Source organism: Pelophylax lessonae (genome assembly GCF_965119305.1).
Source record: "Pelophylax lessonae genome assembly, chromosome: 6".
NCBI classification, from domain to species: domain Eukaryota; kingdom Metazoa; phylum Chordata; class Amphibia; order Anura; family Ranidae; genus Pelophylax; species Pelophylax lessonae.
The window spans coordinates 61,741,552-61,768,361 of NC_138773.1; the positions used below are offsets into that span (position 1 = coordinate 61,741,552).

At 42.6% G+C, this 26,810-nt stretch overlaps 1 protein-coding gene across 4 annotated transcripts in view; it reads right to left on the reverse strand.

Moving 5' to 3' along the window:
- GRID2IP (Grid2 interacting protein) overlaps nucleotides 1-26,810 on the reverse strand; it is a 261,941-nt gene that overhangs the window by 24,203 nt on the left and 210,928 nt on the right. For all 4 annotated transcript variants that reach the window (XM_082261269.1, XM_082261267.1, XM_082261268.1 and 1 more), the window contains 5 exons: nucleotides 24,172-24,588; nucleotides 22,945-23,032; nucleotides 19,587-19,664; nucleotides 16,531-16,727; nucleotides 13,077-13,232 (listed from right to left, as the gene is read on the reverse strand). In XM_082261269.1, the coding sequence (XP_082117395.1) occupies nucleotides 13,077-13,232; nucleotides 16,531-16,727; nucleotides 19,587-19,664; nucleotides 22,945-23,032; nucleotides 24,172-24,588 (936 nt within the window). The remainder of the gene's footprint in view (nucleotides 1-13,076; nucleotides 13,233-16,530; nucleotides 16,728-19,586; nucleotides 19,665-22,944; nucleotides 23,033-24,171; nucleotides 24,589-26,810) is intronic.

Genomic DNA, 26,810 nt, shown 5'->3' on the forward strand with positions numbered 1-26,810 from the left:
GATACAAGACAGGAAGAATGAATGAATTACCGCGGCACTCCTCAGCGCCATGGTAGTTCATTGAAAACTACAATCTGATAGCTGCAAAGCCTGCTGGACCTTGTAGTTTTCAATGCACAGAGCGCTGTCAATCAGTGACGCAGCCTGTTGTTTTTTAAATTGCAATAACTAGCAGGGAGAGAGGAGAACCCCAATCAGATAGGGGATCAGGGTGGTGAGGGGGCCGGTCCATTCGTAACATGTTACACCCTGAATGTGGGTGTAAAATGTAACATGTTACGAAAGGCGAAATTATCCTTTAACCACTTGCTGACCGGCCGCTGTGTATTTTACTGCCGCTAAGTGGCATTATTGCGTGATCGTGCTGTGATTGGCTAGTGGGGATGTCAATCAGTGGGTCCAGTGGACCTGATGTCCGCTGGCCACCCATGATTAACCCCAGGATAGGCAGAACGGCGATCTGCGAGGGGACGAGATGGAGATCTTGTGTTTCTGATAAGCAGGAAGACGGATCTCTGTCTTCCCCCAATCAGTGTAACTCCGCCACAGTTAGTAAGCACCCCCTAGGGACACACTTAACCCTTTGATCGCCCTGATGTTAACCCCTTTCCTGCCAGTGTCATTAGTGCAGTGACAGTGTTTTTTTTTTTAGCACTGATCACTGTATTAGTGTCACTGGTCCCCAAAAAGTGTCAGTTAGATGTCTGATTTTTTCATCGCAATGTCCAAGTCCCGCTAAAAATCGCTGATCACCGCCATTAAACAAATAAATAAAAACTCCATAAAAATATTGCATCGTTTGTAGACGCTATAACTTTTGCGCAAACTAACCAACATACACTTATTGGGATTTTTGTAACCAAAAATATTTAGCAGAATACATATTGGCCTCAATTGATGTCAAAAATAGATTTTTTTTATTTTTTTTTATTGGCTGTGTTTTAAAGCAGAAAGTAAAAAATATATATATTTTTTTTCAAAATTGTCGCTTTTCCTTTGTTTATAACGCAAAAAATAAAAACCCCAGAGATGATCAAATACCACCAAAAGAAAGCTTTATTTGTGGAAAAAAAAGGGCATACATTTTATTTGAGTACAACTTTGCACGACCGCGCAATTGTCAGTTAAAGTAACGCAGTGTCGTATCGCAAAAAATTGCCTGGTCATTAAGGGGGTGAAACCTACTGGCCCAGAAGTGATTGAAATGACATACAAATGTTAACAAGTCATATTGATAAGTGGACAGGTGATGAGTTATTGTACATAGAGGGGTGCCATGTTTTATTTTTATTTTTTTACTCCTAAACTATGAAAAATTGAGCTTTGCTGATGGCAAAATATCAGCTTTCCTTTGATGTTGTAGATTGGCACCCACAGCAGCAGTGAGTGTGTATGTCTTCGTATACAGGAGCTACAAAAAAGGTGAGAGGACGAGGTGTCAACTCCTACTCAGAATGTGCTGACTTGTGAGATAAGACTCATTAAACAGGAATTTTTCCATCTACTACCCAAACCGTATCCCAGTTAATTGTTACCGGTTAGGCCCTCTCTTCTATTGTGCTAGCTCAGCAACATTCCCAAGCTTGTTATGAATCATTTTTAAGGTACTCAGCATCCCGCTGCAGCACCATTCCTTTCCCAAGACCTCACCTAATATATAAGCTGTTACACAACTGGTCATACAAAAGGCCATTGTATTAATAAGGCAAATTACATCATTGCCTTTAAAGTTACACAGGCTGGACAAAAAATTCTACAATTCAGCATGGCACAAAAAAGATCTGCACTCAAGAAGTGCAGGTTTGCACATTTAGAAAGGTTAATTGCAACTAGGCAGTACCCTGATTGATTTACCTTTCACCTACTGAAACATCAGTTCACTTCCAATGCCTAGGCACTCCTGTTCTGTAGTCTCATATCTAAAGTGGAGACCATCAAAGGCACTGCTGCCTCTGACTGCTACTCTATTAAGATTTGGAGTGGGATTTGGTGATGTGACTACTATGCTGCTCACTGTTCTCCTTGCTGGGGAGGAAGCTGTACCTGAGGACTTGTAGTGCAAGGATCTCCCTGCTTCTGCTTTACTCATTCAGTAGATCTGTGCTTCCTCCACTTCTCCTGCTGCTTCTTCCCCCACCAGTCATCAGTTCACCAGTCATCAGCAGAGCGGCTCTGACATGAAAAAGCAAAGTCCTGCCTCTACCAAGATGGCCGCCTTGTCACAGACACCGAACAAAGCAAGGAAAGTCTGCAGGGAGACTGCTGGCCAAATTGGTGACTAGCCCTTTGCCCTCCGCCTGACTTTTTTGACTCCCTCAGAAACAGGTTAGCATTGGACCAATGACCTTAAAGCGGAGTTCCACCCTGGGAAAGTGTTTTTTAATAAAAATACCCCCGGGACAGTCAGGGCTAGTGCATTCCACAATGGCTAGCCTCTGATCTGTCCCGGGTTGCACTTACCTTTTAGAAGAAATACTTACCTTGAAAATGTATTGTCCAGCGCTGCCATATCAGGTGTGGGCAGCTTGAAGCCAGCGCGATCCTCTTCTGCGTCCTCTTCTGTCTTCTTTGGTCCCACGATGCACTGCACTGGCCCCACCGTCACTTCCGGGGCCGCAGCGTCATCCCTGCACAGCTTCTGGGCATGCCCAGAAGCTGTTTAGCAAGGTATGACGGCGCCTGCACCGGAACTGAAGGGGGGGCCGGTGCAGGCGCATTGATTCCTGGGAGCGATGACGTTCAGCTCCCAGGAATCATTGCAAGCCAGGAAGTGACGACTCGTCGTGGCCGCTGAGGGGAGGAAGAGGAAGTAAGGTGAGTATATTTTCTTCTAAACAAGGTAAAAAAAAACAAGTTGCGAGTATCCATTTGTTTTTCAGGTGACCCGGAGCAAGAAGATGGAGGTAAGTATAATTTTAGGGTGGAACTCCACTTTAATGTGTCGTATATGTGCATTGAAATACTTGTCATTCATTCTGAATGGCGCCCTAATACACTAAAACAGTAAATACAAAAGCATCTCTCTGCATTGTGCCTTGTAGTGCATGGCCTAAAAGTAGAAATTTTTTTTTAGCATGGAGGCTCATTGAAAGCCCCTTTAAAGTTAGTGCATGCATAGGTTTGAATCAGCCTTAGGCTTCATGCACACTGGGCTTAAAAAAAACAACAGTTCTCCTGCTGGAAAAAAACGCTCATATAAATAATTTTTTTACAAAGTTTAGACGAGATTAGGGGAGTTTCGCTTTTTTTCTGCCAAAAAGCTCCATTTAGAAACACAAACCAGAAGGGGATTTTTTCCTGCCTCTTATCGTTGAGCTTAAAAAATGCCTGTAATTGTCCTAATGTGCATAGACACATAGGATAACATTGAGCTGCTTCTACAGGCAGAACACAAAACTCCTGTAGAAGCAGTGATTTTTAAGCCAGTGTGCATGGAGTCTGAAAGTATAACTATAGGCAAAACTACATATATGTAGCACCCTCTAGTGTGCTACAAGTGATAGTGCATGCAAATTTAGGTTTATGACAGAAATTGGGTCAGGGTAACTGCAGGTCAGGCTGGATGGCTCCATTGAGGCAGGTCTCTGGAACCTCCCCCTGGATCTAGAAGTTTGGAGAAGCCTCTAGAGGTTAGTGGGCAGAGGCCAGGAGGGAATGATCTGCATACTTGAGGAAACGTGGCCAATCCCCCGGCAGGATGTCCCGGCAGGGTGGCTATGTCAGGCCTTAAAAGAGAAGTATAGGATTCCTTTTTTCCCCCCATTTATATTTACCTAGGTGGATGCTACATCTGTCCCCTGGCACCTCTACACTGAGAACAGAAATTGGCACCTCTACACTGAGAACAGAAATTGGCGGTTTTCGATAGCTCAGGTCTGACAGCTCCCCGAGCAGAGAGAGGCTGAGCTGGGTGTCAGTCCAGGCACCTGGCGGATCCCAACTCCCTGGTCACGATGACGTGGTGCCTGTACTGACTTTTGTGACGCCAGCAGAGAGCGGACTTCAGCCCGCTCTCTGCTGAAAACAGGTCACAGGAGTGCAAAACAAACTCCACTCCTGTGATCCATAGGAGATGTACAGCCAAACAAGCTTTGGCTGTACATCTCCTTTAAATATGGGGGAGCCATGCAAGCAAGGGATTCGGGTGGAAGATTGAGTGCTAAGGAGGATGTTGGTGGCCAAGGAGGGGACCCCTGGGTCAGGGGGGGGGGGGGCTCTGCCTCCAGGCTAGGCTTGGGCTGGCTTAGGAAGTTCCTATCAGCATCTCGGTTTGAGAAGGAATTATGCCTAAAGAGCAGCAAGGAGCAAGGAGGACAGAGTGAGTACACCAGCACAACCAGGGAATCACAATGGGAGGGACAGCCACATGTAGCAAGCTTTCAAAAGGACAGTGCAGTGCTTAACCCTTCCTATCCCTTGCCCTGGGAGATTTTCCGAGCAGCCAGGTGGGCTGGTGGACAAGCAGCCAGGAGGGCTAGTAGTTTCTGCAGGCGGTAGACCTGGGAGCAATTCTACAACGGAGAGGAGATACTCATGTATGCAGTTTACAACATACTGCAATGTGCTATTTTCTAAAGGTACTAAGAGCTGTCCAGGAAGAAGAACAGTCCAAGATTGGGTACATAGCAAGGAAGTTATCCCAATTCATTGTTTCGGTCAAGTTGGGCATCCCATAACCCCCTTTTGCCATCTAAGTTATTACCCCTGATAAAACAACAAAGCAAAGCTCAGATACAAATTTCTTGTTTCCAGATGTGAGTGGAAAATGCTTGTTGCCTGGCTGTGCAGGAATAGGGGAACCAGATATCAGCAGCCCCTGCGGGGTAGTGATATATATATACTGTATATATATATATATATATATATATGCACAGTATCTCAGTGAGTACACCCCTCACATTTTTGTAAATATTTTATTATATCTTTTCATGTGACAACACTGAAGAAATGACAGTGTACAGCTTGTATAACAGTGTAAATTTGCTGTCCCCTCAAAATAACTCAACACACAGCCATTAATGTCTAAACCGCTGGCAACAAAAGTGAGTACACCCCTAAGTGGAAATGTCCAAATTGGGCCCAAACTGTCAATATTTTGAGTGGCCACCAATTTTTTTCAGCACTGCCTTAACCCTCTTGGGCATGGAGTTCAGCAGAGCTTCACAGGTTGCCAGTGGAGTCCTCTTCCACTCCCCCATGACGACATCACGGAGCTGCTGGATGTTAGAGACCTTGCAATCCTCCACCTTCCGTTTGAGGATGCCCCACAGATGCTCAATAGGGTTTAGGTCTGGAGACATGCTTGACCAGTCCATCACCTTTACCTTCAGCTTCTTTAGAAGGGCAGTGGTTGTCTTAGAGGTGTGTTTGGGGTCGTTATCATGTTGGAATACTGCCCTGCGGCTCAGTCTTCGAAGGGAGGGGATCATGCTCTGCTTCAGTATGTCACAGTACATGTTGGTATTCATGGTTCCCTCAATGAACTGTAGATACCCAGTGCCAGCAGCACTCATGCAGCCCCAGACCATAACACTCCTCGTACCATGCTTGACTGTGGGCAAGACACAATTGTCTTTGCACTCCTCACCTGGTTGCCGCCACACACGCTTGACACCATCTGAACCAAATAAGTTTATCTTAGTCTCATTAGACCACAGGACATGGTTCCAGTAATCAATGTCCTTAGTCTGCTTGTCTTCAGCAAACTGCAGGCTTTCTTGTGCATCATCTTTAGAAGAGGCTTCCTTCTGGGACGACAGCCATGCAGACCAATTTGATGCAGTGTGCGGGGTATGGTCTGAGCACTGACAGGCTGACCCCCCACAACTTCAACCTCTGCAGCAATGCTGGCAGCACTCATATGTCTATTTCCTAAAGGCAACCTCTGGATATGACGCTGAGCATGTGCACTCAACTTCCTTGGTTGACCATTGCGAGGCCTGTTCTAAATGGAACCTGTCCTATTAAACCGCTGTGTGGTCTTGGCCACCGTGCTGCAGCTCAGTTTCAGGGTCTTGGCAATCTTCTTTTAGCCTAGGCCATTTTTATGTAGAGCAACATTTTTTTTTCAGATCCTCAGAGAGTTCTTTGCCATGAGGTGCCATGTTGAACTTCCAGTGACCAGTGAGTGAGAGCGATAACACCTAATTTAACACACCTGCTCCCCATTCACACCTGAGACCCTGTAACACTAACGAGTCACATGACACCGGGGAGGGAAAATGGCTAATTGGGCCCAATTTGGATATTTTCACTTAGGAGTGTTTTTACTTTTGTTTGCCTATGTTTAGACATTATTGGCTGTGTGTTGAGTTATTTTGAGGGGACATCACATTTACACTGTTTTACAAGCTGTACACTCACTACTTTACATTGTAGCAAAGTGTAATTTCTTCAGTGTTGTCACATGAAAAGATATAAAAAAATATTTACAAAAATGTGAGGGGTGTACTCTCTTTTGTGAGATACTGTATACACACACACACACACACACACACACACACACACACACACATGTGTATATATATATATATATATATATATATATATATATACTGTATGTAAGAGTTTAGGAGTTTAGCTTCAAAACATACAATGGTAAAGGTTATGGTTTTGGGGTCTTCTCTTTTTTTTATAGTTTTCTTTGTAAAGCTATTATATAAATGTACCGCTGTTTTCAATATAATTTTTCTATGAACATTCCTCCTCTCTAACTTTTCTTGGAGTTAACTTCATTGTATTGGCACATTCAGCATTTTTTTGTACTCTGGTTAAAAATCAATACACTTTTATGGAGCAGAGCAGTAAACCTCAGTTAATGGACTTTTATAAACTTCCACTGCTGGAACAAAAAGAACTTCCAGGTCCATCCAGTAAAAGCAAGCAATTATCTTCTACACAAGATTAACAGCCTTATTAGAATGGGATTGAAAAATAACACCAAGCTGGAATTTCTAATGCAATGGCAATAAAATATATATGTTGTAAAAGGCCACAAGACACTGCACAAATGGATATTCTCATTGCAGTAACTTGCACAGTTAAATCCCATCCTCATAAACATGCTAGTGAAAAATGCTAATGAAAATATCCCATAAAACTGCTCTGTTTTCATTATATGCCTTCATTTAGCCTCTGGTCACACTGGTGCGACTTGTCATACGGTTTGAGTTATAAATCGCATGACAAGTTGCACCCTATTGCATACTTGCCAACGGTCCCTTTTTTCCTGGGACAGTCCCTGCAAATAGGAGCCTGTCCCAGGTAATTTATATTGTCCCTGGAAGTGCCTGTTAATCAGGCTGCCCATAAATGTTATGCAGAAGTAGTGCAGCTGAATGGGAGAATTATTCCAACTCTGCTACTGTGGCCTTAAGTTTGAAATTCCCTTTTTAATTTCCTGTAATTCTCTCTATATTGAGTAGACTCTATAATCTGATAAGTAGGCAAGATTAATTATGCAGAGTGGGCGGAGCTTCAGTGAAGTGGGTGTGGTAATTGATAGCTGTGCTGCAAAGTGTCCCTAGAAATTTCTTTTAAATGTTGGCAACTATGCCCTATTGTCCATTTTGGAAGCAGTCAAATCGGTGCAACTCTGATTTTGAAAGTAGTTCCTGCACTACTTTTTGCAAGTTCAGGTGCAACTTGCATAGACAACTGTGCATGAAAAAAATATTCAAATATAAACCCGCGCTAGGCATATACAACAAAATATACAGTATAATAAAATGTGCAGCTGCTGTTCACCAAGTAAGAAAATCTGAAATATAAATGGTAATAATAACAGCGCTTTCCCTTACAAAAAATACAAATAGCAATCATAAAAATGATACAATAAAGTGTTTGTGTGCAAAAAAGGAAAAATGAAATTCATGACTAGGGTATAAAAGATACTTTGCTCTCCCAACTGTTTGACCACCACTCCTCCACTAACCTTATTTCAGGAATACCCACACGAGACTCAGGATGGAGTACAATGGCCATAGCAGCCTTTTATTAACCAATTATAAATAACTTTTAAACATATCAACATATAAACATATGCAACATATGACCATCCAGTACATTCTGCCAAAAATAGGAGTCACAAGGTCCTTGTGGGCATCAATTACTCGTACCTGTATGACCACTGAAAATTTTTAGGCCTCCAGCCGCAACAAACAGATTGAAATAGCTGAGGGTCCATTATTTCTGGTGAGTGGGGGACACAGGAGGGGAGTGAAGCACCCCGCACCCCATGCTTTGTTTTGAAGCATTTCAGCACTTTTTTTATCTTGAAGCACTTTAGCACATTCTGTGGATATTTTGGAGCTCTCTCAGCACTAGAATCAGAAACTTTATGAGATTTTTTGGAATGTTTAGCACTTTATTGATGTTATGAATTTAATTTTTTTTTTTCACATGAACACTATATTGTATAATTTTTATGATTGTTATTTGTATTTTTTGTAAGGGCAAGCGCTGTTATTATTACCATTTATATCTGTGCATGAAGTCGCACAGATTTCTTCTAAGTCACACCTGAAGAAGCACTGAAATGCTACTTTGAAATCGTGCTACTTCAAATGAAGTAGCACGATTTCAGGGTCGCTATCGGTGTGACCGGGTCTTAGACCCAGTGATGTCAGATCATGGCTGGTGGCAGGTTCCGGCAAGGTGCTGTACATAGCTTCCTGAAAAGATCACAAACACCCGGCCTCAGTGATGATACCATAAGGCTGGTCCTTCATCAATGGGTGTATATACTATACTCTACGCTGCCCCAGCAAAGCAAAAGGCACCTTATGGGAGAAAAGAAATTAAAACAAGAGGCTAAAATCACTAAGCAACAATGATTATTTTCAGCTCTCAGCCTCGGTTCACATTTATGCGATGCGGGAAGGCTGCGAATCCGCAGCCTGTTCCCGCATCGCACACGCACCCACGGCAGTTCACACTGCCATATGCGATACGCTGGGGGTGTCAATGTAGTGTTAACGACACCCCCAGTTTGATCGCATATCGCAGTGCGATCGTGCAGTTCGCACAGGATCGGATCGCACAAGTGTGAACTGCTGTGCGATCCGATCCTGATGCGGCTGCCAAAAAGGGTCCCTGTGCGTGTTTGCTGCGGCGCGAATTTAGCCATACAAACTGTATGGCTAAACTCGCACCGCACAGCCGATCGCATGTAATATCGGAGCAGTGCGCTCCGATATTACATGCGAACCCCGCACACGCACAAGTGTGAACCGGGGGGTCACTGGCTGTCATTGCTGAAAGCAACAGTTATTATGGTAAATAACAATTGGTATAGCTTTGTGAATTTACTCGAATGTGTTGTTGCTGGCCAGGATTTTCATGGGCAAGAATTGTAAACAGCGATTCCATTAGTCTGACTTTCCTCAAGGGGCTACGATTGTTAATTTCCAGTAGATTCTATTTTAACTGAACCACTTGCCAACCGTATATCTTACATATACAGCGGCAAAGCTTTGTGGTGCAGGATCACATACCTAGTACGTGATCCTGCACTTCCGGGTGTTGGGCGCATGCGCACCTCCAGCAACCCGCTCCCTCTGTGATTATATTTATTAATATTGATTCACTACAGAGGCCCAACGGCGGTCTGCTTATGTAAACAAAGTAGATCACCGTTCTGTCAGTACAGAAGGCATTGATACTGTGTCTCTGCAAAGCAGGGGCACCGATTCATGCCTTCCCATAGTACAAACACCTCCCCCACAGTCGTAAAACACCAGCTAGGTACACAGTTACCACTTTGATCGCTCCTGAAGTTAACCCCTTCCCTGCCAGTGATAGTGTTAGTGTCCGATTTGTCTGTCGCAATATCGCAGTCCCGCTATAAGTCGCTTATCGCCACCATTACTAGGAAAAAAGTAAAAATAAAAATATCCCATAGTTTGTAGACGTTATTACTTTTGCGCGAACCAATCAATTTTCCCCTATTGGGATTTTTTTTTTATTAAAAATATATAGCAGAATACATATTGACCTAATTTGATGAAGAAATTTGATTTTTTACATTCTTTTATTGAATGTGCTTTATAGCAGAAAGTACTTTATTTTTTTTTTCTCAAAATTGTCAGTCTTCTTTTTTTTTTTTTTTTGATTTTTATATTCAAACTTTTTATTGAGAAAATATATCAATACATCTGACACCCTGTCGGCCTTCTTTTGTTTATAGCGCAAAAAATAAAAACCGCAGAGGTGATCAAACACCACCAAAAGAAAGATCTATTTGTGGGGGAAAAAAAGGATATACATTTTATTTGGATACAATGTTGCGCGATGGCGAAATTGTCAGTTAAAGTGACGCAGTGCCGTATCACAAAAAATAGCCTGGTCATAAAGGGGGGGGGGGTTAAATCTACCAGAGGTCAAGTGGTTAAAAGTTCAAAAAAATCTTCTGCCATTGCCAAGTGTATGGCAACCCAGGAGAAGCAGCATCTTATTAGTCAACTGCCACACAAGTCAACATTAGCACTCTTCTGGACTGTGGCTTTATATACCAGGCTCCCTCTAGTGGCTCCTACCAGAATATATGAGAACATATGAGTGTACAGCATGTCAATAGAGAGAGTAATCCCAGAGGAAACATGCATTGCCCAGCAGGACTGCAAAATCATTGGATCAGGTATGAAATGAATTATGTTAGTGGGTGGGATGTACTACTGGGGAATATTATATAAAGAACAACTTCACCAAAGTTGAAGTTTTACTTTAATTAATATCTCCCATTCTTCAGGAGTGCAGCTTCCCCAATAACATAAATGGCATTGGTTATATAACTTCCAAACCTTTGCTCATCCATTAACCCAAATCGCATTTGTTGCACAACTTCCATAGCTTGCTCACCCAATTAGGAATATGTAATTTCAGCATTTCCTGATATGTGACTGCTGTACCATGTACTTGTATAAAAAAGTATCCTGTCCTCTTTGTATTGCTTCCTTTGTGTGAAATTTGTGATGTTCCTGCCAGTCCCTCTGCTTTCCCATTAAAAACTGACCACACTAGGCATGAGAGCACAGCATGGTGAGGTCTTTAGCTGTGCTGGGAACTCAGTCTACTCTCCTCCAATGCTGACACATCCCCCCTGCACAGCCATTCACTGGAAAGAACAGTGTCTGTTTCTCCTCCCCTAGCTCTCTGAGCTCCTTGTACAGCAGAGAACAGAGTGTATAAGATCACTTATATAAAAAGGGAAAATAATATTTATATATTTTTTTATCTATACACAAATGTTTTGTCTTTCATCTTGTTTGCAGACTGAATGGGCTTTTTTTACAAGGTGAGGATTCACATATACTTTACCATAAATGACAATGGTTGCACAACTATTGTCCACCAAGTGCCGGATTATCAAATAGGCAGAGTAGGCACCCGCCTTTGGGCCCAACGACATTGGTTCAAAATAATATTGATTTGATCATAAAAGAAAATGACAATGAAGCTTTCCTAAACTGTTTGCAAAAGATGGAAAAATGAATCAACAAGACTGTACCCCATAACAGTGTTACTAAACCCACAACAATAAAATCAGTCTGTATAGGCAGCAAAGCATGCTTGTTATACTCTCTGTAGAACCTAAGGAGGTAATCCTCCTCATTGTGTAAAGAGGCTGTTTGATCCCCTCTTCTCCGATCCTCACCTTCTTCCACAGTTCCCAATCCATCTCCTGATAGTATAGAGCCGTGGGGCACTCTGCACATGCTCAGTTTGGTGCGTATTGCTAGAGAGGTTTTTTTTGGGTGGGGGACGGACATGTAATCGGCACAGGGCCAAGGGTCGTTCAGCACTGTCCAGAAAGAGGGTCAGGGGTCCTGCAGCTTCATAGGACAGTTAGAGGAGAATGAAAACTCCTCCTACAAGCTTTAACCAGTGCTTGGCCAGACACTGATAGAAATAAAAACACTGCTATATACTGCTGATGAGAAAAGGTATTTAGCAGTGTATATTTACTAAAATATTTGCATTTCCATGTTCTGTGTACTCTGGGAGACCAGATATAATGAATGCAGTGTCCTTGGTTTAGTAACATTTCAAAGTACATAAACCATCAGATTCACATTACAGTTGGTCTCTTAAAAACTTGGTGCAACCTACATGCGTGTAATTGTATGTACAATGCTGATGATCATCTCCATCCAGTGGCTAACATGCACATGGAGTTCAATGTTATCCTACTAGACCGCCCACACAAGAAACCTCCAGAAACCTGCGAAGGAGCCCCAAGTTTTCAAGTACCTAGGGCAGTGGTTCTCCTGTCATCGGGACCCACTAACAGGCCAGGTTTGCAAGATAACCAATATTTTGACTCCAATTGTTGTAATAGTGACTTATCTCTTGCTGAGACCTATTCTTGGCCTGTATAAGCAGATATAATCACCACAGACAATTGTTATCAGATAGCTGAACTCACCAGACCCCATTTCTTTCCCTCCACGTAGGTTTTATTGCAAGCAGTAGTTATAGCAGACAACAAAATGTGGCAGATGACTGAAGATGGTATCTGCAGGTCAAAACATGGTAATGTGTTCCCTGATGCAAGCAGATTGTATGAAGGCCTAGACATATGTAGCCATCTCTATTTCCACAAGTATGAAGAAGCAGGAACAGGAAATACATCAAAAATGGGAGGGGACAGGAGGGAATACAGAAGGGAAAGGAAAGTGCAACAACCAAAACAACCACAAGATGGCAGTATAATGACCAAATATATAGACATTACCATAACTATGCATTATATTATATCTTACATATTGGTGTAACAGCACAACTGAAATACATCACAGGTGATATCAGTTGCTGCTCAGTGATTGCAGTATTCTAGTCTGCATCTCCCCAAGGTAATAGTTAAAATCTGGCCTGTTAGTGGGTCCTGAGGACAGGAGTTGAAAACCACTGACCTAGGGGCCTCCACAATGTTAAATCCAGAACTGTGTCTACCCATCAACATAAATGGCGCTGGCGCACAATTTTCAAAGGTGAAGTTTTACTTTAATTCAAATATTCCCTGTTCAATCTGCACAGCCATGGCATGCTTAGTAGAATATATGAGAGTTCTGACAAACCTCCAGGATCTTGGCGAGTTTCTTGCTGTTTCTGAGCTCAGCTGAGGCCTTCAAGACACAGTCACAACTGGCCCGAATTTCCTCAGTCTTCTCCTGAAGGGTGCTTTTAAATAGCAGACTTCGTAGGCGCATCTTATACTCCGGGACCGACATCATCTGCAGGACATGGAAAGGGAACACAGCACACATGACATACTGCGCTCAGCTGTAACAACAGCGACTACTAATAACAGGACACATCTGCTCCTTCTATAAAGACACATCATATGCAGAAAACAAGGCTATCCAATGCAGCTTTCTCATAGATATTATGAGTAGAAAACAAAGTTACTGAGATGAGAGCAGAGCTATTGTCTTATTCCTGCTTTAAACATTAATTGTCATTTACTGATTTTTGTCAACAGAACAGAAAGCGATAGGAAAGTCACAATTTTTATAATTGTCACTGGAATAGAAGGTAAGGGAAAAGTATCAATGGGGACACATGTGCAGGAGGTGCACAATGGACCACATTCTTGGATACCTTTACATGACCTATTCTGCACTGAGGCTGAGAATGTAGAGTGGTGTATTTTGCCATGCAAGGAGCAACTTTGGCTCCTCCAGGTTCAGTAATGTGTTGGAACGCATTTAGTCCCTCAAAATACTTTTCTACTGATTACTGACCTTGAAAAAGGAGGAGTCAAGATCACTTGTGAGGTCATTGCTTCCCCGGGTTACTATATAATAGAGCCCAAAAAAGCCGATCCGGTCTTAGTTCGGCTCTGTGATCAGCCAGGGGAAGAGCCAGCTGGTCAATCGGGACTCCTGGTGGGACGGGAGATCCTGGTAAAGCTGCGTAAGGTGTCCCCTCCCTCTGCTTGTAAAAGCAATCCAGCAGCTAGTTAGCTACCAGGATTGCTTTTACTAGAGAGCCGACTGTCGGCTCTATAAAATAAGTACCAGAAAGATACCTGCAGCCACAGGCATCATGCCCCTTTAAAAACTTGAACTCTAGCAGCGTACAGGTACGTCACTTGGCGGTAAGTGGTTAAACCTCAGTCATTTAGGGTCTGGTGTTTTCTTTGCATTTGACATGTGTAGTGCCAACATGCAAAAATCGTAAGAGCACCTGGAGCAGCGTTTTCTCCCTTCAGTACCATTTAACCTGTGGCAAAAAAAAAGTCCAAAAAGAACATTAGAGCAAAATTACCGTCTGCCATTGAACATACAGGCGGACACCAGGGCTTCTGGAAAAATGTCCAAGACTAAACATTTAGATAGTAAGGCAGGCCATAGATTATGCAATTTCTTTCCTTTCACCACTGGGGAAGAAAAAAAAAATGCTTGATTCCACCATCAACACAGTCAGTGTTGATGGGGAAATCTCTCCCATAGTGCTATTGCATTCTGCCGGTGGGGAGAGTTCCCTGCCAGCAGAAAACAAAGATTAGTCTTGCCGGCTATAGCCGGCTGCTCTAATCATTCAGGAAAAACCTGACAGGCTTGTTGTACGCAAGTCAATCAATAGATCAACCTGTGTAAAACCAGGGTGCCCATACATGGATCAAATTTCGACTGGTACCTGCTGAACCACCCGAGTTCCGATTCATGTATGGCCAGCTCTACATCAGTTCAAAAAAGTCCATTTAGTTCAGATAGAGTTGTTTGGCCACAGTAACAAACCAAATACTGTACTGCATTTCATTAGAAGACTCTCCTACCAACTGTGAAACATGGCGTTGGAAATGTTATGGTTTGGGGTTGCTTTGCTGCTTTAGGGCCTGAACAGTTTGCATCTATCAAGTCAACTATTCATTATTTATCATATCAAAGTGTGATTATTAAAATGTAAAGTAAAAGCTGCTAATGGGAGGTGAAGTTAAACTAGAAATGGGTATTTTAACATGATAATAATCTGAAGCACAATAGAAAATCCACAAATAAATTGTTAAAAAAAAGAAATGGAGGGTTATGGACCGGTCTAGTCAAAGCCCTGATTTGAATCCCACTGAAAGTTTGTAGGGGGATTTGAAAGTGGTAGTTCATGCATAGAAACCCATGAACATTTTGCACCTGAAAGAATTTCGGTGTGGTCAAAAATTTCACAAAATCAATATAAACTGGTGGGCAGTTATGCAAAATGCTTACAGTAAGTCATTTCTGCCAAGAGGGGAATACCACCTTTTGAGGCCAAAGGTGTACTTCTACGGTACACCATTGCATTGGAAAATTTTCATTGTGCTTTAATTCAAATATTTTAATGTATATAAATTTTATCTGTATGTACGAGGGGTCTTCAAAAAGTTTCCACACTTTTTTTATATTTAATGTGCGGCACAGTGGTGTAGTGGTTAGCACATTCACCTAGCAGCAAGAGGGTCGCTGGTTCGAATCCCAACAACAACACTACCTGCCTGGAGTTTGCTGTCATGGATATGCAATAATGTATGATAGCTTACCTGTTCCTCATGTCTGCTTTAAGGGCCAGACTCTGGCTGCTTTTATCATCTCTACTTCCTGTTCTTGGCCCGCCCAGGTCATCACAGGAAGCCTATATTAACCAGCGTACTGCAGGCCTGCCTTGCTGTTCAACAGTGTTTGTTTCCTGTTTCCTGTTTGCCGTGTGCTTGAAACTACTCCTCTATGTACCGACCTTGGCTTGTCTCTGACTATTCCTGTTTGCCTGTTACCCTGACCTTTGGCCTGTCCCTTGACTACCCTTGTCTGCCTGTTACCCGACCTCGGCTTACCCTTCACCATTCTGTGTGTCCTGAGTGGCTGCTTACCTTCACTCCATACGGAGTGTGACCTGGGGGACCCCAGGGGCCGTGACCTGGGCCCAGCTGCAGCGAAGTCCATCCTCACCACTAGAGGCCCTGGTGAACACCTGCTGGGTCTTAGACTCCGCGCCCTGGGGAATCTTGGGTTCACGTTCCGGTCCATCCGCAGCAGTCTGCTATAGGGTTCACTACCTTGCGCCGAGCCCCTGCCTCCAACAGGGTGCAGTTGTCATCTGGCCAAAGGTGACCTGACATTTGCATGTTCTCCCTGTGGCTGTGTGGGTTTCCTCCGGGAACTTTGGTTTCCTCCCACACTCCAAAGACATGCTGGTAGGTTAATTGGATCCTGTATAAAAAATTGGCCCTACTGTGTATGTATGTGAGTTAGGGACCTTAGCTTGTAAGCTCCTTGAGGGCAGGGACTGATGTGAATGTACAATGTATATGTAAAGCGCTGCATAAATTGACAGCGCTATATAAGTACCTGAAATAAAAAATAAATAAATAGAGTTAAAAAAAGTGTGGAAACTTTTTGAAGAACCCTCATACCATTTGAATGAAGATCTAATGTTTACCTGATGAAATATTTTGGATCAGTCAACAATTTCCACAGGGTGTACTTACTTGTTTACCTGTCTGTACATTGGTACATATCTACCCTTCTTTCTTAAATATCTGCCTCCCTTCCATACCTGCAAAGCAAACTGATCGGGCTCATTGAGCTTGCTGGAACTTCCAGTGTAGGCCTGAAACATTTTCTTCTCCTCCTCATCCGGTGCGTAGAGCAGCAGCTGTTTGATGTGTGAGGGCTCCAGACGCTCATTCTCCATCGTCATCAGGATGTGGCGCAATTCCTTGTGCGTGAGCTTCAAGTGCGCTATAAGGATGGCTGTAAGAGAACACAGCATCCAATGTCTATAGATTTGGCTTCTCTAGATTGCTTTTGGATTGAAATGAATTTGTAGTACCTACAGAGAATCAAGATAGTTTTCTGCAAGCCAGAAAGCAGCAATTGGCTTCACCGGCAAACCCAATTCACACAAGCAGAATGGTTTAAAAGACCACTTACCAACTCATTCCCAGTGTGCACATTGAGCAGTGGGTGCCCCAAACAGAAAGCCTGTACATAACTTGGTGGAATCCAATAGGGATCCCCCTTTCAACTTACTGGGCTTACAGGACAAGATTCTTTTCTGCCTGTGACTTTGATGATCTAATAAGAAAATAGTATATAGTAGAATATTTTCTTATTAGGGCAGGGATGTCACACAGATGTTAGAGAGTCTCATCCTGGTAGCCGTAATAGCAGGAACACCCTTGGATCAACATTTTTCTGTTGGAGAGACAGTGCCACTCCTAAACTGGTAAGAGGTCCTTTGCCTCACTTGTTCTACAAGGTAACTGTTACACCATGAATACCTTATCTTGTAAAGCGTCCCCCTCCAAAGTCCATGTTCTCCCAAAAAATTTGGGCCATACAAAATGATGGGCTTCAATTGCACCGAACAGAATCACATGTCACTTGCACAGGAATGGGCTGCAATTCCTATGCGAATCACATGCTATGAGACACATCACATCAGTGTGAACACAGCCTGTCTTCAACAGCCTAGATTGGGTGGGATTGGATAACACAATTCCCACACATCCATATTCATTCGGGCACCCAGCATTTGCATCCTGCATTTGTAAGTTGCTATGCTTGGGCACCAAAGCTGGCAATGCACACTTTTGAATTTTAAATCCATAGATGGCCTTTATCCATGCTAAACAGTGTGGATAGCAGAATGTAATTTGCCCGTTTACACCTGATAAAACGCTGTTTGGCCGAAAATGGGGCAGGGTGCAGACAGGGCCACCCACAGCTCAAATGCTGGTGAATTCAACAGGAATCAGCCAAAATTCAAGCAGTGTATAGGCAACTTGAGCTGCACGTGTGTGGCTGTCATTGTACAAATGGTAAAACGACGCTAGAAAGCAGGGCAGAGGTTTTATAGCAGTAAAGACATACAGAATCTCTTCTAACATAAATATTGAACTCTTGGCTGTTTTGTACATCTTCAATGTTCAATAAATTTCTGCTCAGCTGTAGGTGCTGAGCAGAAATTTATAGTTATGATTAAGCGATCTTGAATTGTGAAACACGTCAACTGTCTGTGGCTCGATTGTCTTGTCTTGTTGAATTTATAATCTTAATAAAGGATCATTTTATCTTCATCCACTGGAGTGCAGTCAAACCTCTTTTCGTTTACATTGAGTGGATCCAGAACACGGACTGGACCTGCACCTAGTTGCCTGAGGTTTGGATTGTCCTCACCTGGAGCGGTGTACATTTCCTTTCAGTGAAAGGTTTGCAGCTGTTCCATACTCTTTCCATTTTCGGATGATGGATTGAACAGTGCTCCATGAGATGTTCAAAGCTAGGGATATTTTTTTATAGCCTAACCCTACTTTAAGCTTCTCCACAACTTTATCCCTGACCTGTCTGGTGTGTTCCTTGGCCTTCATAATACTGTTCACTAAGGTTCTCTAACAAACCTCTGAGGGCTTCACAAAACAGCTGTATTCATACCGAGATTAAATTACACACAGGTGGACTCTATTCATTAACTAGGTGACTTCTGAAGGCAATTGGTTTCACTAGATTTTAGTTAGGGGTATCAGAGTAAGGCCCCTTTCACACACTCCGTCCGTCGGACGGAGTCCGTTCTTCTCAGTGGGGGATCGATCCGTTATCATCTGATCCGCTGGACGGATGGAAAATAGGGTTTCCATCCTTCCAGATTTGACGGATTAGATCGGATGTCAGCGGACATGTCTCCGCTGACTTCCGATGCCCCATAGGGATGCATGGGGGGACCGTTCAGATCCGCCAAAAAAACGGACAGGTGGATCTGAACGGTCCGCCTGTGTGAAAGAGCCCTAAAGGGGGCTGAATACAAATGCACGCCACACTTTTCAGGTATTTATTTGTAACAAACTTTGAATTTATCATTTTACTTCCACTTCACAATTATGTGCCACTTTGTGTTGGTCTATCACATAAAATCCCAAAAAAATACATTTACGTTTTTGGTTGTAACATGACAAAATTTTGGAAAATTTTAAGGGGTTTTTAATATTTTTTTTTAAGGCACTCTACATATGTCTCATTTTAGGGTTTATACACAATGAAAAACCAAGCATAAAAGAATTGCGTAGCATTCCAAACACTTTGACATATCTAATTACTCCCATAGTTCTGTGGGGATATGCTTCTTGAAAGCTCCTCTAGAGGCCGATCCTGCTCTCTAGCTCCCTTGTCTCTCCTCTCATGCTCATCACCAGGACTTCTCACATGCCTCTCCCATCCTCTGGCACTCTCTACCCCAATCTGTCCGGCTATCTTCTACTCCGTCCACTGTTGGGTGATCCCTGAAAACACATCTCCTCAGGAAGGCCTAACCTGCATTCAGCTATCAGCTGAATCTTTTATTTCTCCCATCAGCTCAGGCCTCACAGTTATTACCCTTTTGTTCCACTTGCAAGGCCCTCCTAACCCTCTTGTATTGAATTGTATTGTTACTGTACTGTCTCCCTTTATATTGTAAAGCAATGCACAAATTGTTGGCGCTATATAAATCCTGAAAAATAATAATAACAATAATAATAATCATATTAATATTATTGCTATTATAGGGATAGTATGGAGATGATATCGTTTGGTATTACAAGTTCAATCTTAAAGCAGTGGATGGGCACCTCATACCTGTGTTGTAGGCTTTCTTGTGTGACAGTATTTCAACAGCACCTTTGTTTTTCAAGGATTCTGGCAATACTGGAAGAACTGAAAAAGAGAGGAAGAGAAATGATGCTAAAAATAAAGATGAATTTCCAGAACCTGCAACATACACACAGGAAGGAAACACAAAAGGCAAATACATTTTTAATTTTGTGTCTCTTCTGATGATGGAAAACTATAGGTATTAGCTGAAGTCTTCAATTCCTCTCAGCTAATAAAAAAAAAAAAAATACATACCAAAATATACCGGAGGTTTACATATTAGCTTGAGATGGTCTGATTACAGTTAAAGTGGAACTGTCGTTACAAAGATCTCTTCCTGCTTCCATTTGTAAAATATATTGCAGTATTCCGAGACAGTTTATGCACTTAAACTCTGGGCGATTTACCCTCCTTCATGACCAGGGCATTTTTTCCTATTCGGCACTGTGCTACTTTTACTGCCAATTTCATGGTCATGCAACACTGTACCCAAATTAAATTTATATAATTTTTCACATACAACAGGTCCCCATGCATCTCTATGGGGGAATCGGATGGGAACGGACCGTCTGTCCGTTCTCATCCGATGATCCGATCCCATCCCATTTGATCCGCTGGACGGATGGAAAATAGGGTTTCAATCCGTCCAGATTTGACGGATCGGATGTCAGCGGACATGTCTCCGCTGACATCCGATGCCCCATAGAGATGCATGGGGTGACCGTTCAGATCCGCCAAAAAAACTGACAGGCGGATCAGAACGGTCCGCCTGTGTGAAAGGGGCCTTAATCTACAATTTTCTATATTTATTGTAATAATAAAAATAAAGGTAAGTAAGCATGTTAAACTCTCAAAGTCACAACAAAAATAATGGCAAACGCTGCAATAAAAAACAAAATATGTGCTTTCTGAATATACACTGTCCTTTTAGGCTGTGTTCACGCTGGTGCGATGCGAGAACCAGCGTTATTCCTGTATGGGTTCCCGCATCGCATATGATTCGCAGGCAGTTCACATTGACATCTGCGAACTGCTACGGGTGTCAGTGTAAAGTTAATGACAACTCAAAATCAGTTTGCAGATCACAGTGCGAACTGTGAAATCGGAGAGAAACTCCAGTGCGGACCAAAAAAAGAGTCTTGTACCATTTTTCCAAATATGATGCAAATTTAGCCATACAAACTATATGGCTGAATTCGCATTGCACAGACATCACATGCGGCGGAAATCACATGCAATGTCTGTGTTTGCACCAGTGTGAACCCACCTATAAAGCTGAACCCCAGGCAACAGCTAAATACTAAAATTAAATCCATAGTTCAGAAATGATTTACCTGCCAAAAAATATGAATTTCTGCTCAGCCAGTCCTGAAATTTACGCAGCTCTGCTGCACAGCACAGCCCCATTTAGCAAGACAGGAGCTTTTTTTTTCTCTGCGGCAGTTCAGCAAGCAGTGCTTGCGCCTCCTGTTCTCCCCCAGCCTGTGACTGGACAGTGCAAGGAGAAGCAGGAGATTAAGAAGCACAGCTACAGTAGTTAGCTCCTTTCTCTGCTTATACCTCTCCTTCTAAGCTCTTCTGCATGGTGAATTGCAAATTGATTTTTATCCCAGAAGTAACAGAGCTATGTGGCTTTTTGACAGAAGAGGTGATGACTGAGACAATTAGTAAAGAATTACATTAGTCCACCTGATAAATGCCTAGAGCACAGATAAATATTTTATTAGTTTTATAAGTAAGATAGAGATGGACAATAAGGATGTCTTTCAGACATTATAATTACTCACTCAGAAAGTTGCTGCATAGAGAGCCAAGCAGAAGTTTTACTCTTGTGATTAGTTTAGTACATTCCAATAGTAAGCTTTGTGGCCAAATCACATGGATAGAAGAAGTGGCCATTCATCTGGATGTGCAGAATTATGGAACTGGTCAAAATCTCAATTTCTTACAGATGCTGGACCGGAATACGGATGATATATATACAAGGACCTTTTATAAGAACAAATGTTTGAGGGGTCCTGAAACGCGGGTATGCATCTCAGAACTGTATTCCCTATTTTCAGGTCTCACTTATAAACTCTCTTATCAGACAGCTTGAAAGGCGGATCTGGGGGAAGTAATGGTGGAAGAGTGGGCCCAGTGGTCGACTTTGGGGAACAGGGGAATTCTTAATACTACCCTGGTGGAAGCAAACTATAAAGTATTATTTTGTTGGTATTTAGTTCCAACCTGGTTAGCCAAAATGTACCCCAACACCACCTCCTTATGTTATCGGGGGTTGCAGGCAGGAGGGAAATATGTTTCATGTCTGGTGGTCTTGTTCTGAAATAGGATATTTAATCTCCTCTACTTTGTAACCGGGGTTAATATACCTAAAGATGTCAAGACAGCTCTACTTAATGACCTTTTCGGATGAGATTCCCAAACATCTCAGAATGATGGCCTTTTTCATTTTTCTGGCTGCTAAAATCATTATAGCGGAAGCATGGAAGTCTCCAACCATTATTTTTTTGTTGAGCAAACACAAAATATCTTGGATTATGCTTCACGAAAAAACTAGCTAGCATCCTGTGAGATAAACAAGCCAGTTTCAAAAAAGTATGGAATTCCTGGATCAGATACCTTCAATCTCCCATGTGATTTGTGGGGCCCTGGGGACCGGGTGTTTGGGTTGTTTGGATTCATTTCTCTCTTCTTTTCCTTTCAACTTTCTTTTCTTACTCTCTTCTGTCTTCCTACACTTTTTATAATGCTATACTGGGTGCAGCCTAATATACTTTTTGTCAAACTTAACTTACTTAAAATGTTATGGGGCCTTTAACCCTGGCAAATGGAGCTTTGTGATGCCTCACTATATTCTCATTTTCTCCCCCTACAGTGGAGAATATGATGTGAATGGAATGTTTGGCACCAGGATAATACGACAGTGAGCTACACTATGCGATCAGTAAGCCATACCTCTAATTTCTATATAGTGTTTTGTTGACAGATGCTGAAAGAGAGCCCCCTTTTACATCCATTGGAGCCCATCTGAGTCCCCCCTTACATCCAGGAGTGTCCATCAGAGTACCCCTTACATCTATGTGGGCTCAGCAAAGTTCCCCCTTTCTTTCAGAATGCTGACCAGCAGGGCAGATCTGGAGGAAGTCCGGTCTTTTCACAGACAGTTGCTGCAGGCCAGATACAATCTTGTAGCATGATGGAAGAGGTCCTGAGACCATAGTTTGGAGACCCCCCATATATAGGACTTCTGCTCCAATAAAATGTTATTTCCAATGTCAAGTAATCTCAAAACTGGCACACTGGAAGTTTCTGGTCTGAAAAAAAATAAGGTCTAACTTACGTGTAGGTTTCTGTGTTCCAAAATGCAGCTCCAAGTCCAAATACTTCACCATATCGCTCAGTTTTTCATAGTCTGAATCCTCCCCCAGCTGCAGAGAGAAGAAAGTTAACCTGTAGGCAGTGCTATGTGATGATGTTAAGCTGGTTGTTATTGTAATGATGAAGTCACCTAAACTATATTATCATTGTGACCATTGGAACATCTTTTGAGGGGATATTTTCTAATGGGGACAGCTGCCAAAGGTTGACTTTGCTCTCGCTTTAGTAAGATTCCTACTCACTCCCTGTTGTCTATTTGGAAAATGAAAGCAAAGGGAAATCTCCCCAATGGGAAGCTATAAAAGCTAAGTGATGTTCTAACCTCCCATCACTCTTATTCTAATCTAAAAATGTTTTTGCTGGAGTTGTGAAGTAAGGAGATACTAAACACAGAGCTGTCACTTGACCCAGCTCTTTCCCAGCCTGTCTGCAAGGAAACATAAGCAGGAGGAGCTGCAAGTCCTCTGCTGCTGGTCACATGTTCAACATAAATAAAAAACAGTCATTGGAATAGAAAGTAAAAATAAATAATCAATATCAATAACTGTTTTAAATTGGAAAAAACATGGTGTGGGCGGATTTCTCCCAGTCACAGGCTGTGTCACATCCCTCCTGCCTGTGTCTTAGAATAAGAGAGAGATGAAGCCTCCATCAATCTACATGTAATATCGCGCCCATATAGGTGGAGGGAGGGAGTGGGCTGTAATTTATCACTGTGCGCACGCCCATATGTGTGACTCTATAGTCACATGAGCTGCTCAGATTTAAAAGCAAGGAAACGCTCAGCATAGCAGCACACTGAAAACTGGGCATGAGCAGAGATGCCAACACTGCTCGGCAAAATCCCTAGCTAGTGGGGACTTGGACAGATGGGGAGATAAAGTAAGGCAGGATCAACCAGGTTTTTTGCAGAATACAGAAAATGAATCTCATAGTGACTGAGGTAGTATGAACAGCATGTACAGTAATACAGCATTTATTAATAGTTTTTTATGATGTGGGTTTGGTGACACTTTAAGGTTATATTCTGGTCCGTGATAACAGTAAACCATAAAAGGCATACATAGAGCACAGTCTACTTGCTCAAGATTTCTGTTTTTTGCAGGACTGCTACTACAGCAACACTTGCAATATTAGCTTTTCAATCATATAATATTAAAATAGAAAAATGAAATTTGTTAGTACCAACCTGGCCCCATATTGTTCCTTCAGAATTTTCCACTTGCTCCCAACGTAGCCGTTTCACACTCATATGGCTGGATTCACTCCGCCGGTGCATGCTGCGATGTACCAGGGGCTCTAAAGGTGGTGCAGGAGGAACGGGAGGAATAGGGAGAGGAGGAGGGGCGGGGGGTAAGGGGTGTATACAGCTCCCCAAGGCCTGGGAATATGGAGGGGGAGCTCCTTTAGAAATCTCCCTCTTGAATTCTCCCCTGGGGTGATGTGGCGGTGGAGGAGGTGGAGGCGGGCTGGGAGGTGGTGGTGGGATGTGATCAGACACTGATGAATAGGTGAGGGAACTCCCATCTTCGCTGCTGCCCATTGATTCGCTGGTGGTGCTAATCTCACGTGGGGCACAGCTCAACTGTTCATCTTGAAATGTCATCTGCAGCAACAGCAAAAGACAAATGTGAACTTCAACTTGCTGCAAAAAAAAATGCCATATTTTACCTGCTGCTAAAAAGGTACTGAAAGCCAGAATTACTTTTTTCTTTCCATTTCAGGTAAAGTGAGATTGAGCTAGATCAGGGGTCTCCAAACTTTCTAAACAAAGGGCCACTTTATGGTTCTTCTGTGACTAGTGTAAGTGGAAATTTTCCTGGCATCATTGTGAGTAAACATTGCCTCATTTGGTATTAGGGGAGGAATAGTGCCCCATTGTTGGTATCATTGGGAGGAATAGTGCCCCATTGTTGGTATCATTGAGAGGAATAGTGCCCCATCGTTGGTGTTAGGAGAAATGGTGCCCCATCGTTGATGTCAGTTGGCAAAATAGTGTCTCGTATTAGTAGGAGGATTAGTGCTCTAAATGCTGTATAAAGGCAAGCAAAGGGCCACATCTGGCCCCCGGGCTGCAGTTTGGAGACCACTGAGCTAGACCTTGGTCATTGATAGATTGACTTGTTTACAATACATGGATCAAAATGCAGCTGGTCCCTGTTGAACAGCCTGAATTTAAAGCCATGTATGTGGACAGCTTTACTGGTTGGATCACCAGGTGAAAATAAAAGAAAAAAAAAAAGCATAAAAAGGAAACTAGTGCAGCCACCACATCAAATAATTGGTAAGCTGCAATATAACAAATGCTAGCTTTTGGGTTTAATACCACTTGAAGCATGCATAGGGTTAATATAGGTCTGTTCTCAGAAATAAGAAAGGCAGACTCAATGGACCAGTTGGTCTTTCTTGCCAATCTGTCTTTTATGTTTCTAACAGATTTCCTCTCTAATCTTCCAACGGAGACACATCCTATGGAGAGTTCTCCTCTTCCTTCTTGTTCTGTCTCTAGACATTGAATTGAAGAGAACTCTCTCTTAGAAGCACAGACAGGAAAATGAAAACCTTCTAGGGGTTTTGATCATTTTCTACTTTATGCAAAGTTAATATACTTTAACTAGTTTGCTGAGATTACAGAAAATCATTGTTTTGTATTTATGGACTTTTCTTGAAACCTAAATAACCAGATTTTCACATTTCAGATACTTTTCTTCACATGTACAGCTGTTGGAGCATCCTTTAAGATCCTCCCAAATAAAGCGTTACAGTACCTTTTTATAAGAGAAGGCAGGGCCGCCGATAGGAGGGTACCACCGGCCTCCTGTAGGGGGCCCGGGCACACAGGGGGCCCAGACAGCAGGAGGCGGGACAAGAGGACAATTACAGAACAATGCACTGTGTCTGTGTCTCTCCCTCCAGCAGCTGAACACCAGTTTCTTCTCCGCTACCTCCTGCTGGCTTTCAGCTGCTGGAGGGAGAGACACAGACACAGTGCATTGTTCTGTAATTTTCCCACTGCACCGTTCCCCCTCCCTGTGCTGCCCACATCTGATTCCCCCCTGTGTGCCCCCCCCCTGGTCCCCCCGTAGTGCTGCTGGCTTCCCTCTCCCGCTGGCTGCTGCGGGCGCACAGGCAAATGAAGAGTGGGGTAAATTACATATTTATTAGCCCCTTTCGTTTCTAAATTAGATACAGTGAACAATCGGTATAGATTGCTCCTTTGTCCAATAATAACTGTGTTTACTTTGCTTCAGTTTATGAATGGACAGGAGCCTCTGTCCCCTGTTCATTCATCTTCAGTGCAGCTGAGGCTGCAGAGAAAGGAATTGAGGAATCTATGTCCTCAATTCCTTTCTCTGTCTCAAAGGTGAAATGTTAGGAGGTCTGTTTAGACCCCTGATATTTCATCCAAATCCCCCCCTTAACAGCGTTGTAAAAAAAAAAAAAAATTGTATTTAAAATTTTTTTAAAAATAAACAAAAATAATTTTTAAATTGTAGAAAAACATTTTTTAAAAATTGGAAACAATTTATTTAAAAAAAAATTAAATTTTTGTAATTCGAGGGGGCTGTGATGTAGGCTGTAAGGGGTGCCGTGATTTCTATCAGCAGACCTGAGAGAAGGTGTTCTAATGTCACAAAGTCCAAAACAAATCCTAACTGTAGATTTTGAATTCTGAGGTGTCAAATTGTGCAAAGGGGTACCTACGTCCTAATTTACATGTATAGAAGAAATAAATAAATAGAGGCATAATGGGCTTTGATGATACCATAAACACTGGATGTAAATGGGGAATACCAATTTTTTATATAAAAATATAAATGTATTAAA